Below are 19,050 nucleotides of genomic sequence, written 5' to 3'. Positions count from 1 at the left end.
AACTGGTTCCAACAAAGAACCGGCTTGCTTTTCCATTGGCCAAGAGCCAAGCGGAGCCAAGTCAGAGCCACATCATTACGTCAGCGTAAAACGTGATCACGTGGGTGTGTGAGACGCTCGGTCGGAATCACAACAACAAACATGGACGACCCATCGTAGTGATGCAAATACTGCTTGTGTGTTTACAAGCCTACATTGCAGTCCAGAGACGAAAAACGCAATTACTGCCGGCTACCCGCCGTATTCGTGGTCGGAACAAAAAACGACTATGTTTACCTATATGTTTAGTGTTCGCTGCTCCCGTTTGGGTCTGTAAGCCTGCCCACCAATGACGTGGTGGGTTGCATCATCGGTTCTTTCTCTGGCTCCTGTTTAGCCCCTGCTTGAAGTTGGTGCTTGCCTGGAACAATTTAGAACCAGTTTGGCCGGTGCTTGGGCAGTGGAAAAACAAAAAACGGTGCTAAGTCAGGCACTGGCTCTGAACCAGCCCTGGAACCGCTTTGGTGGAAAAGGGGTATAATAGGACACAAGTCGTGATATTCGGGTACCGATTTGATATTTTGCAATTCTGTAAGTATTGTTATTTGATGTTAAGATATTGTGCAATACTGGATAATGCTAAGGACTAAAGCTAAGTGATTTCTGACAAGTAGAGGGTGTTGAGAGCTCAAACTCCATCTGTAAACAAAGAGTCAGTCCTGTTTCTGGGTTCACAGAAGCTTGCTTGTACAAAACCAAAAGTTAAGGTGAAAAATGCGATTTTGGGATAGAAATGAGGTATGCATTTGACTCTTATAAAGATCTTGTTGGAGTACTTGGATTATTTTGCTTCTGACCTCAAATTTGAAAATGTGTTGGAGCTGCAGACTTTCAGCAACAAGGTAAGCTGGTTTGAATGAACTTTTTCTGTTACCCCTGTGCTGATGTAGTGATGGAGGCACTTGTACAATTTATCTGAGATATGGACGCGTTTATCTGCAGAATGTGCGATTTCGGGGATCCTTTGAATGAAGTAGCCTATAAGCAGCAAAGGGTGAAGTCAAAGGCAGAGGAGGGGCATATTCAGGCTCATAGAGAAATTTAGAAAGCTAAAACTAGGAAATAACAACAGGGTGGCTGTAAATTGTATGATGGAAAGGCGCTCCAAAGTGATGACTCACACATTGCAACAGGTAATTTGCCAAGACAATTTAAGACTGGTCTGAATGTGCAGGGGCCTGATGCACCAGCCAAATTAATAACGACTGATTACAACTCCCTCTGCTGAGTATAAGGAAGTCTGCTACCATGGTAAGAGTGAGATGAAACTTGAAGCAAGCACTTCTGCTTTAACTGTTAGAAAGCAGATACTGCTAAGTGTCCTGGAAAGGGTACATGACTTCAACTCTAAGTCATAACGTTAAGAGAGCCACTGTGCATGGTGTGCAAGGATGTAAAGACTGTAGCTTTTCTAATGTCTGGGTGTGTTGGAGATTGAACTGAGGGGTGTTTCTCATTAACATGCTGAAATTGAACACAGATGTTACTGCTGGGGTGTACAGGGAAAGGACCGTTTCTGAGCAACAGTTGCAAAGGGGGAACAAAGGTGGAGTTAGATGAAAAATGATAATGTTTGAGAGTTGTAGAACTTAAAAAGGTGAGGGTCTGAGGACATGAGGGCATGGACAAAGAACCAAAGGACATGGCAGAAGAGGCAGACTAGACCAGATGCTCGAAATTCTGTTAAAAACAAACCAAACTCTCAGTAGACTGCAGGGCCTCACTGGGCTGCCAGTAATGACGACATTCAGAGCTGGAGGAGGACAATGCTATACATCATGCGCTTTGGAGAGAGGACAGGGGAGGACTAGGTTATAAGGGGGAGTTAGAAAGTATGAAAGGAGGAGGGTGAAAAAAACTGAAAGGAAGAGGAAGAGGGTGAGGGGAAACTGTAACAAGCGGGGGCTTCGTGGAGCCATGCCAGGGCTCTGCACCAATGCTACTGAGTCAGTGAGCAAAGCTGGGCTGAGCTAATGAGGTGTTGATATTAGCCCAGACCTGCCCGCGCAACTTGCACGCTCCCTCCGTCCAGTCTACTCCCCCTCTGCTCAGTACAAGAAAATAACAACCAGGCCAGCCAATCACAGCTGCATTCAGTAAATATCATTAACATGGCCTCCCTGCATCTTACAGAATGCACTGAGAGCCATGTACCAGACTTTAGTGGTTCACTCTGAGCTCATCATAAAGCAGAGAGAACCACCCTGTCACATCAATACACAGCTGGAACAAACAAACAAACAAAAAAAAGGAACAAGATCATCAGCTCCTACTTAAGGCATTTTCAGGCTAATAAAAGACAAACGCCAGAGGAAAAGAATGTGCATATGCTGTTAAAAACAATGCTGTGCACATTCACTTTCAGTCCAAAGGAATGGTACTAGTCTGTGGTGCAGTCTCTACCATAAACTCTTTCTTTCATTTCATTCAGTAAAGTCAATGTGAAAAAGAAATAATCTGTATGGGAGTAAGATAAGCCTTTCATGTAATCAGGCTTTGCTTCAATACATACTTAGGCTGACACACCAGGAATGATTTTGCAGTGTAGCGCTAATGCTATTAACAAAGGTCACACCAATTATGATAATGATGTTCTGTTAGCACAAAGCTCCACTACAGCAGCCAAACACGATTTCATACCTTTGAATCATAAAGTAGGCTAAGAACGCAATGGACAGTTATTAAGGTTAAATTAAACATGTTTGGGATCTTCTACATATATGTGAAAGTGAGTAACCCCGACTGTTTGTGCTCTTAAATGCTATACACACAGCCTGTCCCACAATCTGAAAAAAATGCATGCAAGGAAAACAGCCACACTCTAATTTAGACTTGCTGTAGGCTAAGTGCATTACAGGAAGGGAACAGAAATGACGCAGTCAGACAAATAAATACTATTCACCTCCCTTTCCCAACCCCTCTAGCCCGTCCTAATCCTGTCCCATTACATGGCCACAGGAACATTTTGCTCGCTGTGCAAGTTGAAGGGAACAGCAGCATGAGAGAGACAGAAGCAACTGAGATGACATTTGTTTAAATAATATTTATTTTACCCAGTGACAGACACAAAGGGAGAGATTAGAAAAAGGATGGGGACAGAAAAGAAAATGGAAAGGAAATTTGTTGATACAAAAAATAAAGAAACAAGTTAAATAAATTTTTAAAAAAAACTTTGAGAGATGTGAGGGTAAAGACAACAACAGAAGGGAATGGCCAAGTAGTACCAGCATACATCTCACATTAGTGTGTACAGGGAAGAGTGAATCCTTACCCTGCATGGTTTTGCCAAGGCCTTGCCCCAACTTCCAGCCATGTTTCTGAAGCAGCCGGTGCCCGATGTTATCCTAGCAGAGAGAACAGAGGAGAAAAAGACCAAAAATATTCCAATAATAAGAGGAGCTTTCCCCCGTAGGCACGGGTCAAAAAACAAACAAAAACAAAACAAAACAAAACAAAACAAAAAAAAAAACACACAGATCACACTATCATCATCAGCACAACCACCACCACCACCACCATCATCATCATCATCATCATCATCATCGTCATTGTCATCCACATCACCTACAGTGTGTAACATCAGTGTCTTCCAGCACAAGGAGTGGTGAGGGGAGGTTGATGGGTAAATGAGGCTATGTGTAGCCTGTAAACTAGCAACCATGTGTCAACAATGATGGGGCAGAGCGGGACACCCTCCCACAATAGGAGTGCGGTTAAAAACCTCGTTTTGGGCTAAGAGATTGGGCATGAGCATTTCTACTCTTTTGGCTGATATAGATACACAAGTCACATCTATTAACCAAGAAGTAAGAGGAGGAGGAGAAAGGAAGAGGGCAATATATGTATCACTCGCATACATATATGAACCACTACAGAGCAAGATCTTAGTACACAAAGAAAAAGTGACACAGAACAGGTATGGAAATCTTGCATTAACAGAACAAGGACCAGAAACTCCAAGCTTGCTGTGATTCCATAACCATGACAAAGGGGAGCACCATGGGACAATATGCAGCTGTCACAAAAGAAATATATTGAAAGAGAGAGCGAGAGAAGTGAAGTGAAGGGGCCTTGGATTACCATTCCAAGGCCCAAGATTGAGAGGAATATTCAGGTGTGAGGAAGGGATGTGTGTGTGCAGGTAGAAGAGAGGGAGACATTGTGTGCATGAAGCCCCTTAAATACACTAGAGGTTCCTATTGTGCATGTTCTTGGGACACTTCTAGCGTCTCCAGTCTGTTATCGACGGTCTGGTCCCAACCACGTAGGCATTTCCTATTTGTATTTCATTAGTAGGCACCATTTAAGCTGTTTATGATGCCTCTTCCTTGATGGCGGTTATAGATATCATTGGTATTCATACACTGGAAAACACATACTTTGTGAGCTAGATGGCCTTTCACCACACTGTATCTTTGTATTTTGTTGAGACAAAAAGCACTTTTTAAGAAGCTCACTGGAGGTATGTTTCTGCAGAGCACCTTCAAAACATTTTTAATTATAAGTGTGCAAGTAAGGGTTGGCCATCCAATTCAAAGTATGCATTTTGCGCATTTTTATTAATACTAATGACTGCTATGAAAAAACATGCAAACAGTATACAACCAGAAATCAACGAGGTGGGCGTGACCAGGCAACTGATAATGACTCGGAGAGACTAGAGAGGAGGGTGAGAACATGCACAATAGGAATCCCTAGCAGTGTGTGGGGCCAAATGTGCATGACTGAGACTGTTATATCACTAGTATGGGTCAGCAAAAAAACAAAAACATTACGTGAAATGCAAGACTGTCCCACAACTAACACACTACAGTACATCCTCAAGCACAAATAAACAGAAAACAATGAGATTTCTTAATAAGCAGTGTTTTTCTGTTGTGATTATAACTATTCCAGGCTTGTCTAACATTCACCAGAGTGCTGCAATCTACCAAAAAAAGGAGAATTAAAAAAAAAAAAACATATAAAACCAAACAAAAAGAAGGATATTTATAATCACAAAGAGAGTGGACATCAAGTTTCACAAACAGAAGGTGAATGGGTTGAAACCCAACAGAAAAAAAACAGCATGCAGCTTTTTGTTAAAGAGTTTTAACAAAAAGAAACGTCGGTGTTAGTAGCGCACTGTGGATGGTACACATACAGAGGGAAGGGGGGTGGGTGGGCTGGGGGGCAACAGAACTCCAACTGTGTTAGTCTCAGGTGGGCTCAGGCACAGGGAGGTGGAGGCTCAACAGAGCTCAAGAAGTTGTTTTGACAAAAGAAGAGGAACGAGGCAGGGGGGCAGGACAGAGCAGGCTGAGCCATAGTGTGGATGGAGTTTTAGGGTGGTGGAGGTGAGCTGGGCTAGTATGGGTTAGTGCATGTGAAGGGGGGATGGTGGTTACACACACAGCACACACTGCGTCTCCGCCCATATGTCTCAGTTGGATAACATTTGGCCTAATACATTTTTGGTGCTGTAATTTTAGAGCAAACTGTTGCCCTCTCCTGCCTGACACCTATTCAAACTCTCAAGAAAAAAAAAGAAAAAAAAAAAAAGACCTTCAGTTGTAAAATATTGCGCAATGGCAGTTCCCTGTCAAAACTAGAACTGGTCCCATGACCCTGCTGATGTTTGTCTCTCACACCTGAGAAAGAAACTAAACTGCGCCACTTCCTGTTTCCCTTTGGGGAAACAGGGCTGGGTTGTTTTTTCTCCCCTCCCTTTCATCTAATTTCATGAACACACATACACACACTCACACATAACCAGGCCTGGTAATGGATGTAGGTGCTGTACTTGCTCTGTATTACTGTCAGATCCCCTCCGCTGTTGGATGAGATAAAAGAGGAGTCTCTGCTGAGGCTTACATGGTGGGAAGAGGACTGGAGACAGCCAGCCTGTATCGATTTACATTCAGATATTAAGGAGTATATCACCTAGCATTGGAATCAGCATATGTAACATGCCCTTCATATACAGAATTAAAGGTTAGAGAGCTGCTGTAGTGTATTTCCTTCAGCCTGGAGGACTGCAAGACTCGTGGTTCCACTCTGCAAAGCAAGAGCTCACTGCAGATTTTGCTGCAGTGAGCTCCACACCCCCTCTTTCTCTTGACAGTGGGCATGCTTCTGTCCTGTACTGCAGCATTATGGTGCAGTAACACCCTCCACACAAACATTTATATTGGCCTGAGGGATTAGGCTGATCTCAGGGGCTTATTACAAAGAGGAAACTAAAATAAACCAGCAGCCTGGGAACTGTAAATTTCTGCTCTACCCCAACAGCAGTCATACACACATCCTGTTAGTAGATTCAATATTTTGTAACACTGTAGTAAGAGAATTAAGCCCAACCTAGGGTTGCACAATGACATGTAAAATTTTGCAAGCTCAGACAAGAGCCCTGCCTTGAATTAAGTGCAACTCCTTTAACAGAACTATCACACTGTTCCTTGGGTGTCCAAAGTTTTGTTTTGTGCCTAAATCAGATTTAAAAACACAAAATAAAAAGCAGGCAGGGCAGGTTGGATGAGGCACCAGTAGCAATTGCTGATGCTAATAAATAGATTAGATCAGAATGGGCTGAGCAAAGTGTGGAGGGCGGGGATGAGGTGTGGACTGCATGCTGAACAACAGATGAATGCACTAAAAGAATAGACAGACAGACAGACGGATGAAAGCAACGACGGCGAGTCCAACAGCAGTGCAAGTGGAGTGAAGGCATTTCCATACGAACCTGGCTTTAAAATACTGGGCTGTCAAAAGAACAGTCACACGTGACACAACGTAAGAAACCAGCCAAACGCTTTCAACTGCAATTCTGCTAGCTTCTCTAGTTCTTAAATGCAAATCTCTCTCTGCCTTTGAACAAACATAATACTGTATACAAACAGAAAAAATAAGGTAGGCATGTCAATAAATCCACCAATTGACTGTTAATATAGGAAAAAAAATTAAAATGATGTTATCCAAACAAAAGAGATCTACAAGAAGGAGTGGTTTTAAGAGTGTGCATTGTGCTGTCATTGGCACAGTGCATGGCAAAGGGTAAATCAAAGAGATGTGGGTAAAGGAAGGGATATGCAGGGGACTCCACCTAGAGACCTCAGAGTATTAAAGGAGTCTTAATGGTTTAGCATGTCCATGAGTGCGTGTGTGTGTGTGTCTGTATGTGTGCCTGTGTGCCCATGGACAGTCACTACGATTGAGATTGCTCCCGAAGTGTTACTATTCTATCAATGAGGACAACATACTAACCCAGTTAAGGAGGAGCGACTAATTTCTAGAAAAAATGATCCTTCCATGATTTTCCTTTGAGCAATAAACTTCAATTTTGCAGATTTTGATGAAAGCAAGGACGAGTAAGACATTTTTAAGGAATCTGTCTTGTGAAAAAGAGGGTCACAGTCAGACATGATCCCTTCTCGGGTCCCTGTGGAATGTGTTTTGGCAGGTGCAGGTGGCGGATCGGGTCTGCTTTCTGTTGCTGCCTATAAACTCCTGCTGCTCCCTCGTGTTTGGTGCTCTGTACATTCCTGGTCACTCTCAGATAGGTGTGACTAAATGGAAACAACTGTCTCAGTGCTTTAAGAGCCAAACAACAAAAACAGAGAGCTGCTACTACCCTGCCCTTGTAAATAATATAGCACTGAAAAGAGGTAACTCTAGATACGTCAAACTGACCTTCAAAGGATTTACTTTAAGTTTTCATCACCTGACTCATTGGGAAAACAACATGCAAGAGGACACTAATTAATATAAATGTTTTTAAAATTATTTTTGCAAAGTGTGCAAAGTATGATTGAGTAAAGACACCAAATGCCAACATTCAACACTCTTGTTTTCTCGACTAGTTTCTTGAGTGCAAGGGATCCTGCAGAAAGTTTGTATTAGTTTACAATGAAATGCTTTTAATTTGCTAACTGGCTATAGTGATTTCAATTGTAACTGCTATGTCCAGTTCATCAAAGAGCATTTTAAGCACATCTTCAAATGACTAGTTATGTAGTGTTTTTTTTAACTCTCCTGATGACCTTAAAAATATTTAGGGGACCTCAGCAATGACCTTGACCCCATCAAATCTGCCGCTCAAAGGGTTAGAGTTGGTGCTAAGTGAGAAGCACCAAAATGTCGATCACGGCTGTTAAGGGGCAAAGTTGAAGAAGACATCTGACCTCTAATTTGGACTCTTCATCCAACCTTATGGGTGGCAGGAGTCAAACAATTTACAGGAACAAATAAGACACTGCTAATGTCTGTACTGCAGGACAAAAAGGTCACATGCAATATGCACTAGAGGACATGGCCACTGTGTTCAAGGTTGGACATTTCAGAGACAGCTGCAACACTGCTAATGCTGGTGGTGGCTACTTCCTGCTGCTCTCCATAAACACTCATAGCTCTGTACAGTCCTGGTCAGTCCAAGATAAAATGTTCCCCTGCCTAAAATGCCAGTGACAGTGCTTGGATCAGAGTAAAAAGGCTCCAAATGTCATTTAGTTTTGAACATAAGGTGACAGGTTGAGGCCAATCAAAGAGACCAAAAACCTTATCTGCTAATAAATTAATCTTCCCTGTCCAACAGCAAAGTGTAAACATTTGTTTCTTAGATAACAGGTGTGCATGTGTGGTTTCTGTGGCTCTGAGGCTGCCCACTGCATATCGCTCTGGCAGGGTCAGGAGAGGGGAAGGAGGGAGGAGGGGGGACTTGAGGACTAGAGAAAGAAAGAGACGTTGGGAGAAATGGATCTGGGGGGAAAAGTGTAGTGATGACTAAGACAGAGTGTTGAGAGGAAACAGTACTGAATGCTACCCAGTTAACACATGCAATGCAAAAACAATGTTAGAGAAAAAGAGCAAAAGACCAAAGGGGAAAGACAGAAAGAGAAAAAAGATCCCAATAAAGTACCACAGACCTCTAGCTGCCTATAGATCACACACAATAAATGGCAGGGGAGGGGCTCCGAGAAGCTGGGCTGATGCATTCACTAGTAGCTTGACTACTACTGCAGATCCCATCACTAGAGAAGGAGGACAGACCTGTGCATCTGAGCAGGTGTTTACATACTCTCAGTCTGTGTGTTGATGTGACATGCAAAGCATTTACTTGAATCACTATTTTCAGGCTGAGTGAGAAATGAACACCAGGCACATGGCACTCTGGCACCTGCAAAGTTCTTTTCTATCAATTTGCTTTTTTATCAGCTAACATGGCTGGTGATATTTACATTTTTTTTTAATTTATTTAAATTTTTTAAATATATTTTATTTTATTTTATGTTTGCTTGTGGATGAACATCTTCCTGCCTTCTTTTGTGTGTGTGTGTGCACTCTCTAAAGAGGACATGTCTGTAAGTGCTACCATTATTGACTAAGTGACAGCTAACAGCACCTCTGATGTGGCCTTTTTCCACGTGTCAAAAGCTCTATGCTGCTGCAGCGCGGCCCTCAGTGCCCCTCCATAAACAATAGCGCAGGAGCAGAAGAGCCACTCAAGCCAGGTGAGCAGGCCACCTCTCCGTTTTTTCCCCTTTCCACCACCCACACACAGTGGGCGACATGGCTTAAGCTGGCACGGCATAGAATTCAACCTTTTAATATTCATGTTTCAGTGCTTTTGCAGCTTTTGAAAACACATTTATGTTAACAAATTTGAGCTCAGATGAGCTGATCAATAAAAAGGATATGCAAATTGAGAAAATGCGTTTTAAAGTACCCTTTCACCTCAGGCAGGACATTTAAATATTAGTGCAGTAATTTGTAGAGGTACAAGGACTGCCGCTTTTCAAAAACTAAGAAGACAAAACAAATGCTTTAATAACAGTAAGTGCTCTGATTTTGTCCAGATGTTTGCTCTTTTGTACCAGGCATGCTATCACCTAAATATACATCTTAAGATTCAACACAAAATGTGGTCTATTTCTTGAAATGGGAAAAACAAGAAGAAATGCAGTGTTGTTTTGATCTATACCAGTTGATTCTATTGGTTAACAAAGCCCATCCTTGATATTGAGGAGAGGCGAGCTGACACTGTGGAGTTCAGTGGAGTTTGGGCCTGCTCACCACAATGCTTCAGAGACAGACAAGGGGATGGAGAGAGTGGGGAAAGATAGACAGAACAGAGCTGCCTGCGCTATTATCTATGTGCCTCTTCAGCGAAAAATGCAGTCCCAGTTGCACAAGCACCATGCCAGCACAGAATGACAGAGGGTACTGTACACCGAATCACTGTGTAGTAGGGAGGGAGCGAGAGAGAGAGAGAGAGAGAGAGAGAGAGAGAGAGAGAGAGAGAGAGAGAGAGAGAGAGAGAGAGAGAGAGAGAGAGAGAGAGAGAGAGAGAGAGAGAGAGAGAGAGAGAGAGAGAGAGAGAGAGAGAGAGAGAAAGTGAGAGAGAGACAGAGAGAGAATACAGAGAGAGTATAGAAAGAATAAAGAGTGTGACAGGAGTGAAAAGAGAGAGACAGTAAGAAAAGCGTTACAAGGACCCTAAAGATAGGAGTAGGAAAGCAGAGCGTGCAAATACAAACCGGGTCATTGCTGCTTAGCTAATAGGGGCCAATTCGCTGCAGGAGAGAAATGTCGAACACCCCAAGTTGTGTACAATAAGATAACTGTCCTATAGACACAAACACTATACACTAAAGACATAAAAATTCTAAGCTACAGAGACACACACACTCACTCAAACACAAATGTAGCCATTCACATCATCTAATGTCCGTTCTCCCTTGCTTGCTAAATGGAGTGGATTAAGCACTGACGACCTCTTTCCCAAACCAGACAAATTAAAGCCGGTATATAAAAACTTTAAATATGGAAAGGCCGACTCTATCCTTTGGCTGCTGTTTTCCAAATATGCTTTCATGTTCATTGTGGCTGTCCTTACGGAGTAATAAAACAGGTTTCATTTATCATCACAACTCTCTGAATGAGTGTTTGCATCTTAAAATAGTGGTTCAATGTACCACCAATGGGTCACAATTACGAATTTGAGTGTTTGTGTGTGCTTGGTCTAGGTCTAGGTGTAGTGGGTAGTGTTTAGCAGTTATTTGGTATTTAAGAGGTGCAGCATACGTGTTTTTAGTGGCTCCATTGTCCACAAGTGTTGACCCACTGATAAGAAACTTCAAGTATAAAGCTGTCTAAAGCATCCCAAGCCTTTTCCCCTGTGCACCTATCATTTAATTTGGACATTACCAGATAGATTTTGTTTTGTTTCTAGGTAACTTTAAAATGAAAAGCCAGGGCATTTATACAACAGTCATTAATGGCAGTGCTTTGTCCACTCCATGCTTTCACAGTCATCTCATCTCATAGTGCTTGGATGATTAACAATGACTAATGAGAGACTCAAAACAAAATTAAATGTTTATCTGTAACCTCTAAATAAAAACAAGAAAACAAGATCTAGCATATACATAATTTAACTGTCACACAGGAAATGGAATAGGCAGAGGACTTGGGACGTTTGGGTGGGTGGGGACTAAAAGTGTATTAATGGACATAAGACAATGGTCCTACAGGTTAGGTGGCAGTGTGTTCAAGGAAACACTGGATGCATCTACACAGACAAAATGAATGGAGTAAAAGGTGAGACTCTTATTCCTCCCTGGACCAATCATCCACTCTCACAACTGGTCCAATGGTGCGGGTTGATGGATGCGGCCTTACCGATTCGATGGGCTTGTCCAGGGACGCCTGCTCCAGCTCCAACTGGCCCTCTTCATACTGGTCAAAGTGATTGCCACCCTGGATGTGACACATCAGGACACAGAATTAGACAAAGCACAAGCCAGGCACAAAGCTCCGTGCACCAGCGGACAGAGGTGCACAGCTCAGATCTGGAGTGATTTCTGGCAGCGTCATTCCTTTGCTGCATTATCGTCGACTCATTCCCTGTCCTGTCTTTATGGTCACCCCCCCCCAGAAAAGCAAAGAGAAACAATCACAAGGGAAACATTACTTCTGACACAGAAACACTGAGTTGAGTTATTTCAACAACAATCAAGTTTGGACAGGTAGTTTTACTTGTCAGTATTCCAGTTTGTTACTATTTGTCTTGTGACTGCAATGGAAATGATAACTAGTATCTCTCGGGACCAGGGCTGGGCATGATTGCTTGACTTTCTGAATAATTCTTACCTTCAACATGAGCTCTTTTATCATTTATTGTTTAGTTGGCCTGTGGGTTAGTTTGTATTGAATAACTTCATTAAAATGATATCTGTCATTGTTATTCATTGTTTAGATTTGTAACCCACCGTTAAGCTCAAACAATATATAATAAGACAAACAGACCTGAACCTGAAAAAAATTACATTTATATATGTCTTTGACCTGGATGGGTCAAAGGATGTTTAACAGGCTTGCTACTCTGTCCAAAAGGCCTGGTTGTGTTTATAGTGCAGCTCTGCTCTGAGACAGATGGCTTCCCCTCAGCAGCAGCAGAGGAGAAACGAAGGTCATCTCTATGCGTCTGTTTCCAGAAATTATCACTGGTGTGATATTAATTATTAGCTCCTTGCAACTAGTGGCAACACACGTGTTGTAGAGACAATTAAAACTAAACTAACTACAGACGAATAAAAACTCAATTATTTTCAATCTATTTGAGAACAAGGAATTAATTTTCCTTTTTTGTGTCTTATTAAGGGGATCAGGTTTGAATGTACAGTGTAGGATGCCAACTGTAGTGTTGTTGTTGAACCCTTCTTGAAATGAGACAACAACCCAGATTTCTCAATGATCTAGGCCTACAACTGGTATTTACCGTTTCTTTGGTAGAGTGTGTTTCTGTGATAAGGCAAACACGGGCTATTTCATGCTAGAACCTCTACCTGCTATTCTCTCTATTGAATTTGTCTTTACAGATGAGAAGCAGTTCAGCCCACGATAGGAAGAACTCTGATCCCACACTGGCAGTCATTAATTCAGATGAAGCAGGACTGCATCAGCATGAGTGAAACAGAGTGTTCTGAGAATGAGGCATGTTGTGGGAGAGTGCAGAGGTTATTTATGAACAAATCAATAGCTCCCTCCTCTTTCCGCCATCTCTCCTCCTCCTGACTTTGTGCTAGCTTAATGTGCTGTCAGCACAGCCTCCACCCACCACAAAGACCTCTTATTGTCAGTGCTGACCTCCCATCTCTGTGACTCCAATACAAAACACAAAATCACTGCCCAATGAGAATTATTTTCACTCTGACTGCTGGGCAAAACAGCTGAAATTCTTGTCATGGTTCATTTTTTTTTTTTTTTTTTTTTTTTTACATCAGATGATGTTGATTTTTTTGCACAATATATGTAAAATCAATATTTAAATGTTAAAGGTTAAATGTTGCATCTGAATAAAAAGACACACAGGTAAGAAAGTCAACTTTCATTTAAAATGCCTGGTGTCCAGAAAAATCAAAAACTGACACTCAGAGGGAGTCAAATCATTTTTTAGTACTTTCAGGCAGAAAAACATCAGCCAAAAAGTAAATAAGAATGTGTGTGAGTAACTCTAAATAAAGTGAGAAATGATGCAGCTAATTAAAGTCATATTTCAGTGTAGCGTGAATGTTATGATGCTGAAAGGATGTGTTTTAATAAATTTTTAATCACTCTGCCAGGCTCTACACCAAAGTAAGTGATGAAATGTTGCACGTGATCAAGATGATGGGGGGGAAAAAGGAAATTAGGCCAGAATAACTGGAATTACCTGTTACGGATGCAAGCATCTCTGCTATGATCATACCAAAACTTATCAAGCTGGTTTTATTTTGAAATTAAGGAGCTTTTAAACTGTAGCAGTTATCAATATTGACTATTCCGTCCTTTAAAATGCATTACAGGGAGGGCAAATGGCAGATTTCTAGTTGCTCTCCAACACTAAATGCTTTGCTCTACATGATAGTACACTGGGATAACCTGAGAGAAGAGGTACTGCTTGCAGGCTCCCAAGATTCTCATAAATTACCAGCAATGTTTCTGCAACTGAAAATCTGCAACATAATGGGATTCCAAAAAAACAATGTAAATCAAAAAGGTGGCTGGGTCTGTTGGAAAAAGCAGGGAATGATTGTGTTAGATGTTAGCCAGACCATCTGTGGGGCTCATGTTCCCTGAGCAATGTTACTTGGCAGCGGGCTTCAGCTAGTGGAGCTGAGGAGAGAAACACTCTGAATACTGATCATCTGAATGCCTTCACAGAAGATCGCACACACAGAGATCTACTGTGCTGAGCTGGGGCTGCCCTCAACACAGACTCATTCAGACCACACAGCAATTCACCTTCCACTGACAAAATACCACAAGACTCAACTCCCACCCAACACCCAGTAACACAGGGATTTTAAATAAATCATAAACAACCATACAAACTATTTCTGATTCAACTGCTTTAGCATGTCATGAGTTTCATGGCATGTCTGGTAATTTGATTTGACAGACTATTTTCCCTGCAGCTAATTGCAGTAAATAGCTCAATACCTCTATTATATCATCTTTGCGCAACAACTACTGCAATTGTAAAGACATGAATTAAATAAGCTTTAGCACTACACCCAACAGCTTTATTAGAAGTTGGCTACACAATCATTCGCAGTGATAACAAAAACAACCAACGACCATAAGCCAGCGAAGTCTCATGTGCCAAATTTGTATTGTGGACAGAGACCAGAGCATCTGTGACTTCATTGTTCTTGTTCATAAATCCTCTTCATAATTTTAATTATTCGTTTATTAGTTCATTTGAATAGGGACAATGCAAATTTACACAGCAACATTTTGCTTGCTTACACAAGCACATGAAGCTGATGTTCTGCATATAGAGATTATAGCTAATGCTTTTGTACTCGCATCCCTAGTTGGGCTTTTTAAGAATGAGCATTAAAAAATGAAGTGCAATGGTGGCGTAACGATAAATAAAGATAAATATTCTGATACATACACACAGTATGCACCTGTGCGCACACACACACATGCTGATGCTGATGTGACCCTATACAAGTGAAAATTCCAGTAAAAGGAGAATGTAAAACTGCATCATAATATGGAAAAATGTATACACAATTATACAGCCTACCAAAGCACTTTGACAGTAAATGCATCCATACATTCCTTACTGTTTAAGACAAAGGAAACACTTCCATATCCATATTTCCATTTCCATGTTGTTTATTGGGGAGATAAATAAAATGCTGTCCTCAGCTAAATGTAGGAAAGAGGCTCCTGGAAGAAGAGATTATGGGCGCTTATCTCTGGTATTCAAAGGAACCACCCTAAGGACCCTAACATGACCTGCCCTGAACAGGAGGCCAGCAGCACTTCTCTTCCCTCACAATTACTGGGGAAAAAAAAGACAAAGTCACACAGCTGAGAAAAAACATGAGTGCTCAATTTTTTTAAACCACATTTTCAGCAATTTGGCAACTACACTGGGTAACAAACTGTATTTCTTTGCATGTACTAATAAGTACTAACTTGTATTTTAATGGCATCCACTTGTCTGTTTGTTAATGTTTTTGGTATTTACCACCACTGCTGCAGTGTGTATCCACAGGAATTACATCATATTTTTAGGAAACTGACATCTGAGCTTAAACTGTCAAGAAGCTTCCCTATGTAAACCTGTTTACAGAACTGTAAGGCTGGTTTTATTTGCTAAATGCACTCTGCAGGTTTTAGCAAGACATTATACTGAAGTTGAGAATGAAAACATTTTTACATTTGAGCATGCCACCATATGCAGAAGGGTGACTAAGTGAGTACAGAGACTCTGTCTTCTAGTGGAAGACTATGGTTCAAGCCACCATGTCATCAACGGACACCAAGTCCCAAATATCTCAGAGAACGCTGCTCTATAGCTGACCCTGACCTCACGGTGGAAAAAGCAACCACAAAGAGAATTTCCGAACAGAAGAAACACAAGGCTTATCACATAATAATTAAAGGCAAATTCAAGCTATTTTCAACCTGGGACTAATTTTCCAAGTTTTGCCATCATGACGACTGGGTATGTTAGATATTTCATCATCTACTTCACTGTAGAGCTTTCATACTTCCAGGTTGCCAGGGGGACGTCTGTCAGACGCGCACACACACACACACACACACACACACACACACACACACACACACACACACACACACACACACACACACACACACACACACACACACACTCAAAGGGCCAAAGCAAGCTTCAATCACTGAACACTGTTACTGCAATGGGAACTTCCCACGTTCAGTGTCCGATTATTCACTGCTTGAAACTTGCATAAATTGCAGCATTAGAAATGTTATTTTAAGGAGCGTGAGCTCATTGACAAGTGGGCTGCTGGTACTGCGTTCATCGGATATTCTGTAAATATGAACTGCCAACTGTGAAAAGCCATCCACGTCAGCCTTGGAGTAATGACAACTAGGATATGTGGGAATTTTTGGTAGACTGTGATATCTCCCACGCACCATTATAACTGTGGAAGTGTGTCAAACCAAGCAGTAAATATAGTATGAAAAAGTCACAAATATCAGTTTTATTCACAATAATACAACCAACCAAAGTCATGAGAACTGGCTGTGAGCATTCCAATGAGTCAAACACATAAGGAATGGTGACAACCCGAAGCAATGAAAGCCTGTTCGTCCACTTCTTCCTACATGTCTTGAAGGTAGCAGCAGACTGGCAACAAGCAAAGTAAACAATTGTGCAATCAATAGTGATGTATCAAATGGAGAACTGTTCAGCGACAGCAAGTTAAAGACATAAGTAACTGTGGTGTAGCTAAAATACATGTTTTAATCACTTTTTGTTGGACAGTTGCAGGCAAGTTGGAACTTGCCTGGTCCTGTAGACTATAGGCTACATGTATTTGGCAACAGTGCTCACAGTGAACTAAAGGTATGAAAGCTCTAGTTATGTAAACTAGGTTTTCAACACAATGATGGCAAAAAGAAGGCTTAGATTGAAAATAACTGGAATTACACTTTAACGTGGTTATTATATTGTGTTAAAGGTCTGAGCTGAATGGTTACGCTAACTATCATGTTGGAGGTTAGACAGTATTTTCAAATGGTAAGGTCATTCTTTAAAAGCCACACTAAGCAATTTCTGACCTAGAAGGCGTTGATAGCTCAAACTCCATCTGTAAATAAGTGGAATTTGCTTAAGAGTACCCAGTTGATCACTTGTACAAAACTAGAAAAAAAAAAAAAAAAAAAACAGTTTGGGGATAGAAATGAGGAATATATCTCATTTTCATTTCTGTTGGATTATTTTGTCTCTGACCAATTCATAAAAGGGGTGAAGCCATTGACAATTAGCTGCAAGGTAAGCTACTGTGAATGAACTTTTTCTCTCACCACAGTGCTGATAGCAGAGAGAGACTATCATGCAACTTATCTGAAATTTGGATGTTTATCTGCAGAATGTGCAATTTTAGATAAGCAACAACAGGGTGGCTGTAAATTGTAAAGTTGAAAGAGAACACATAGTGATGACTCTCACACTGCAAAGGGTCCTTTTAGAGTAAAAAAAAAAAAATGTATATAAATATTGTTTAATGTGGCTTTAAATCAATTTCTTAACTGTGTGCTCCATACTTCAAATCTCACAGTCCTATCTGTTGTGAGGTGCTTTTTGCAAGTTGTTTATTTAAGGAGGCACGGTCTATCATGACTGACGGAAATGTTTACACTGGGAGGGGAAAAAATGGCATCTAGCAAACTACAAGTTGGGAGCTCATTATGCAGTGTGGCAAATAATGCTATTTGTTTTTCTGGTTGCATACAGGCACACAGCACAGCTCGGCAAGTCAAACACACACACACACACACACACACACACACACACACACACACACACACACACACACACACACACACACACAGCTGTAATTCGCCCTGACACCTGACTAAGGTGTGAAGGGTAATGAACCACTCTTGAGAAGAATGTCATGTGACAAAAATGGCATTATCACGCAAAAAAAAAAAAAAAAATTACCTGTTCCAAAGGTCTCGCGAGAGCACTACGCATCTGTAACGATATGTTTTAATGCTGAGCTCCTCTTGCTATCAAGTTGTGCAATGGGGCCTACTGTTTATGTTGCCAACTTCGAATAAATTCAACATAACTGAACTAAACAGAAAGCCATGGTGCGAATGTAAAAGCAAAAAAAATAGTTAAACGGCGCTGTATCTAAAATTGAACAGCAAAGCACAGGTTAACACAGACAGGACACAGGCAGTCTAACGTGAGTGCTGACCGAAGTGACGTTATTTACAAACATTTGAAAACTAGCTTAACTGACACTTACGTTACATTTGGTTCACCGCATATTGCTGTCTGCCCAAGTGTCTTCAACAACTTAACTCATGATTTAAAATAATAATAATAATAATAATAATTAGACCTTCAAATAGCTAACATTAGCTGCTGGCACTGCTTTGTCGTTGCCAGCAGAAAAATACGACAGCCACTATTGCTTGCTAGCATTAGCCAATGTGCAGTTAGCAGCTAGCGTCCGCTTGTGTCGTTAATAACCAGTCTCCCCCAAGGTCAATAACGAGCTGGTAGACGTCGGCTAACCAGCTCGCTAGTGCAAGTTAAACTGGCTTAATTTACATTTTAAGACTCGTGGTACTCTTCTCCCCCAAGGTTGGGCGGAATAAACCACAAATTGTTGAGAGGCGAGGGAAGTTACATTCGCGAAGAGCCGCAGTGTGCTAGCCCTGTTAACTGGCTAGCTAGTGTTAGCTTGCAGTGCTAGCGGGCGCGCTGCATAGACCGAATTACACGATGATCACTGCGATCCGTTTTAGCTCTCCGGTTGTTTGCTTCCATTAATGCGATGCCAATATTTCACAAAATGGTACAATCTAGTGCAGTCTACGGTTCGTCTGGCAAGCATTACCTGGAAATCACGCTCTTCGTTGAACCTAGAAAATCTGTCAGCCATTTTCTAAACACAGCAGCAGCAGCGTCTCTCTCTGCCTCTGTGTGAGTCCGGAGCGAGCGACTCTCCGCTGATGTGCGACCCGTGG

The 19,050-nt window shown here is 41.6% G+C and overlaps 1 protein-coding gene across 7 annotated transcripts in view; it reads right to left on the bottom strand.

Moving 5' to 3' along the window:
* Window positions 1–19,050, bottom strand: part of gpatch8 (G patch domain containing 8) — a 32,236-nt gene extending 13,186 nt beyond the window's left edge. For 2 of the 7 annotated variants that reach the window (XM_030057732.1, XM_030057731.1), the window contains exon 1: window positions 3,311–10,312. Coding sequence is in view for 5 of the 7 variants with exons in the window: in XM_030057726.1 (XP_029913586.1) it covers window positions 3,311–3,383; window positions 11,695–11,772; window positions 18,921–18,965 (196 nt within the window). In the remaining 2 variants the exon portion in view is untranslated. Of the gene's footprint in view, window positions 1–3,310; window positions 10,313–10,550; window positions 11,773–18,920 lie in introns of those variants that run through there. The other 5 variants (XM_030057726.1, XM_030057727.1, XM_030057728.1 and 2 more) reach the window with 5 other exon arrangements.

This window comes from Myripristis murdjan, chromosome 8 (assembly GCF_902150065.1).
Source record: "Myripristis murdjan chromosome 8, fMyrMur1.1, whole genome shotgun sequence".
Taxonomy (NCBI): domain Eukaryota; kingdom Metazoa; phylum Chordata; class Actinopteri; order Holocentriformes; family Holocentridae; genus Myripristis; species Myripristis murdjan.
Note: the sequence above shows the minus strand (reverse complement) of the source record. Positions and strands in the feature narration are given on the sequence as shown.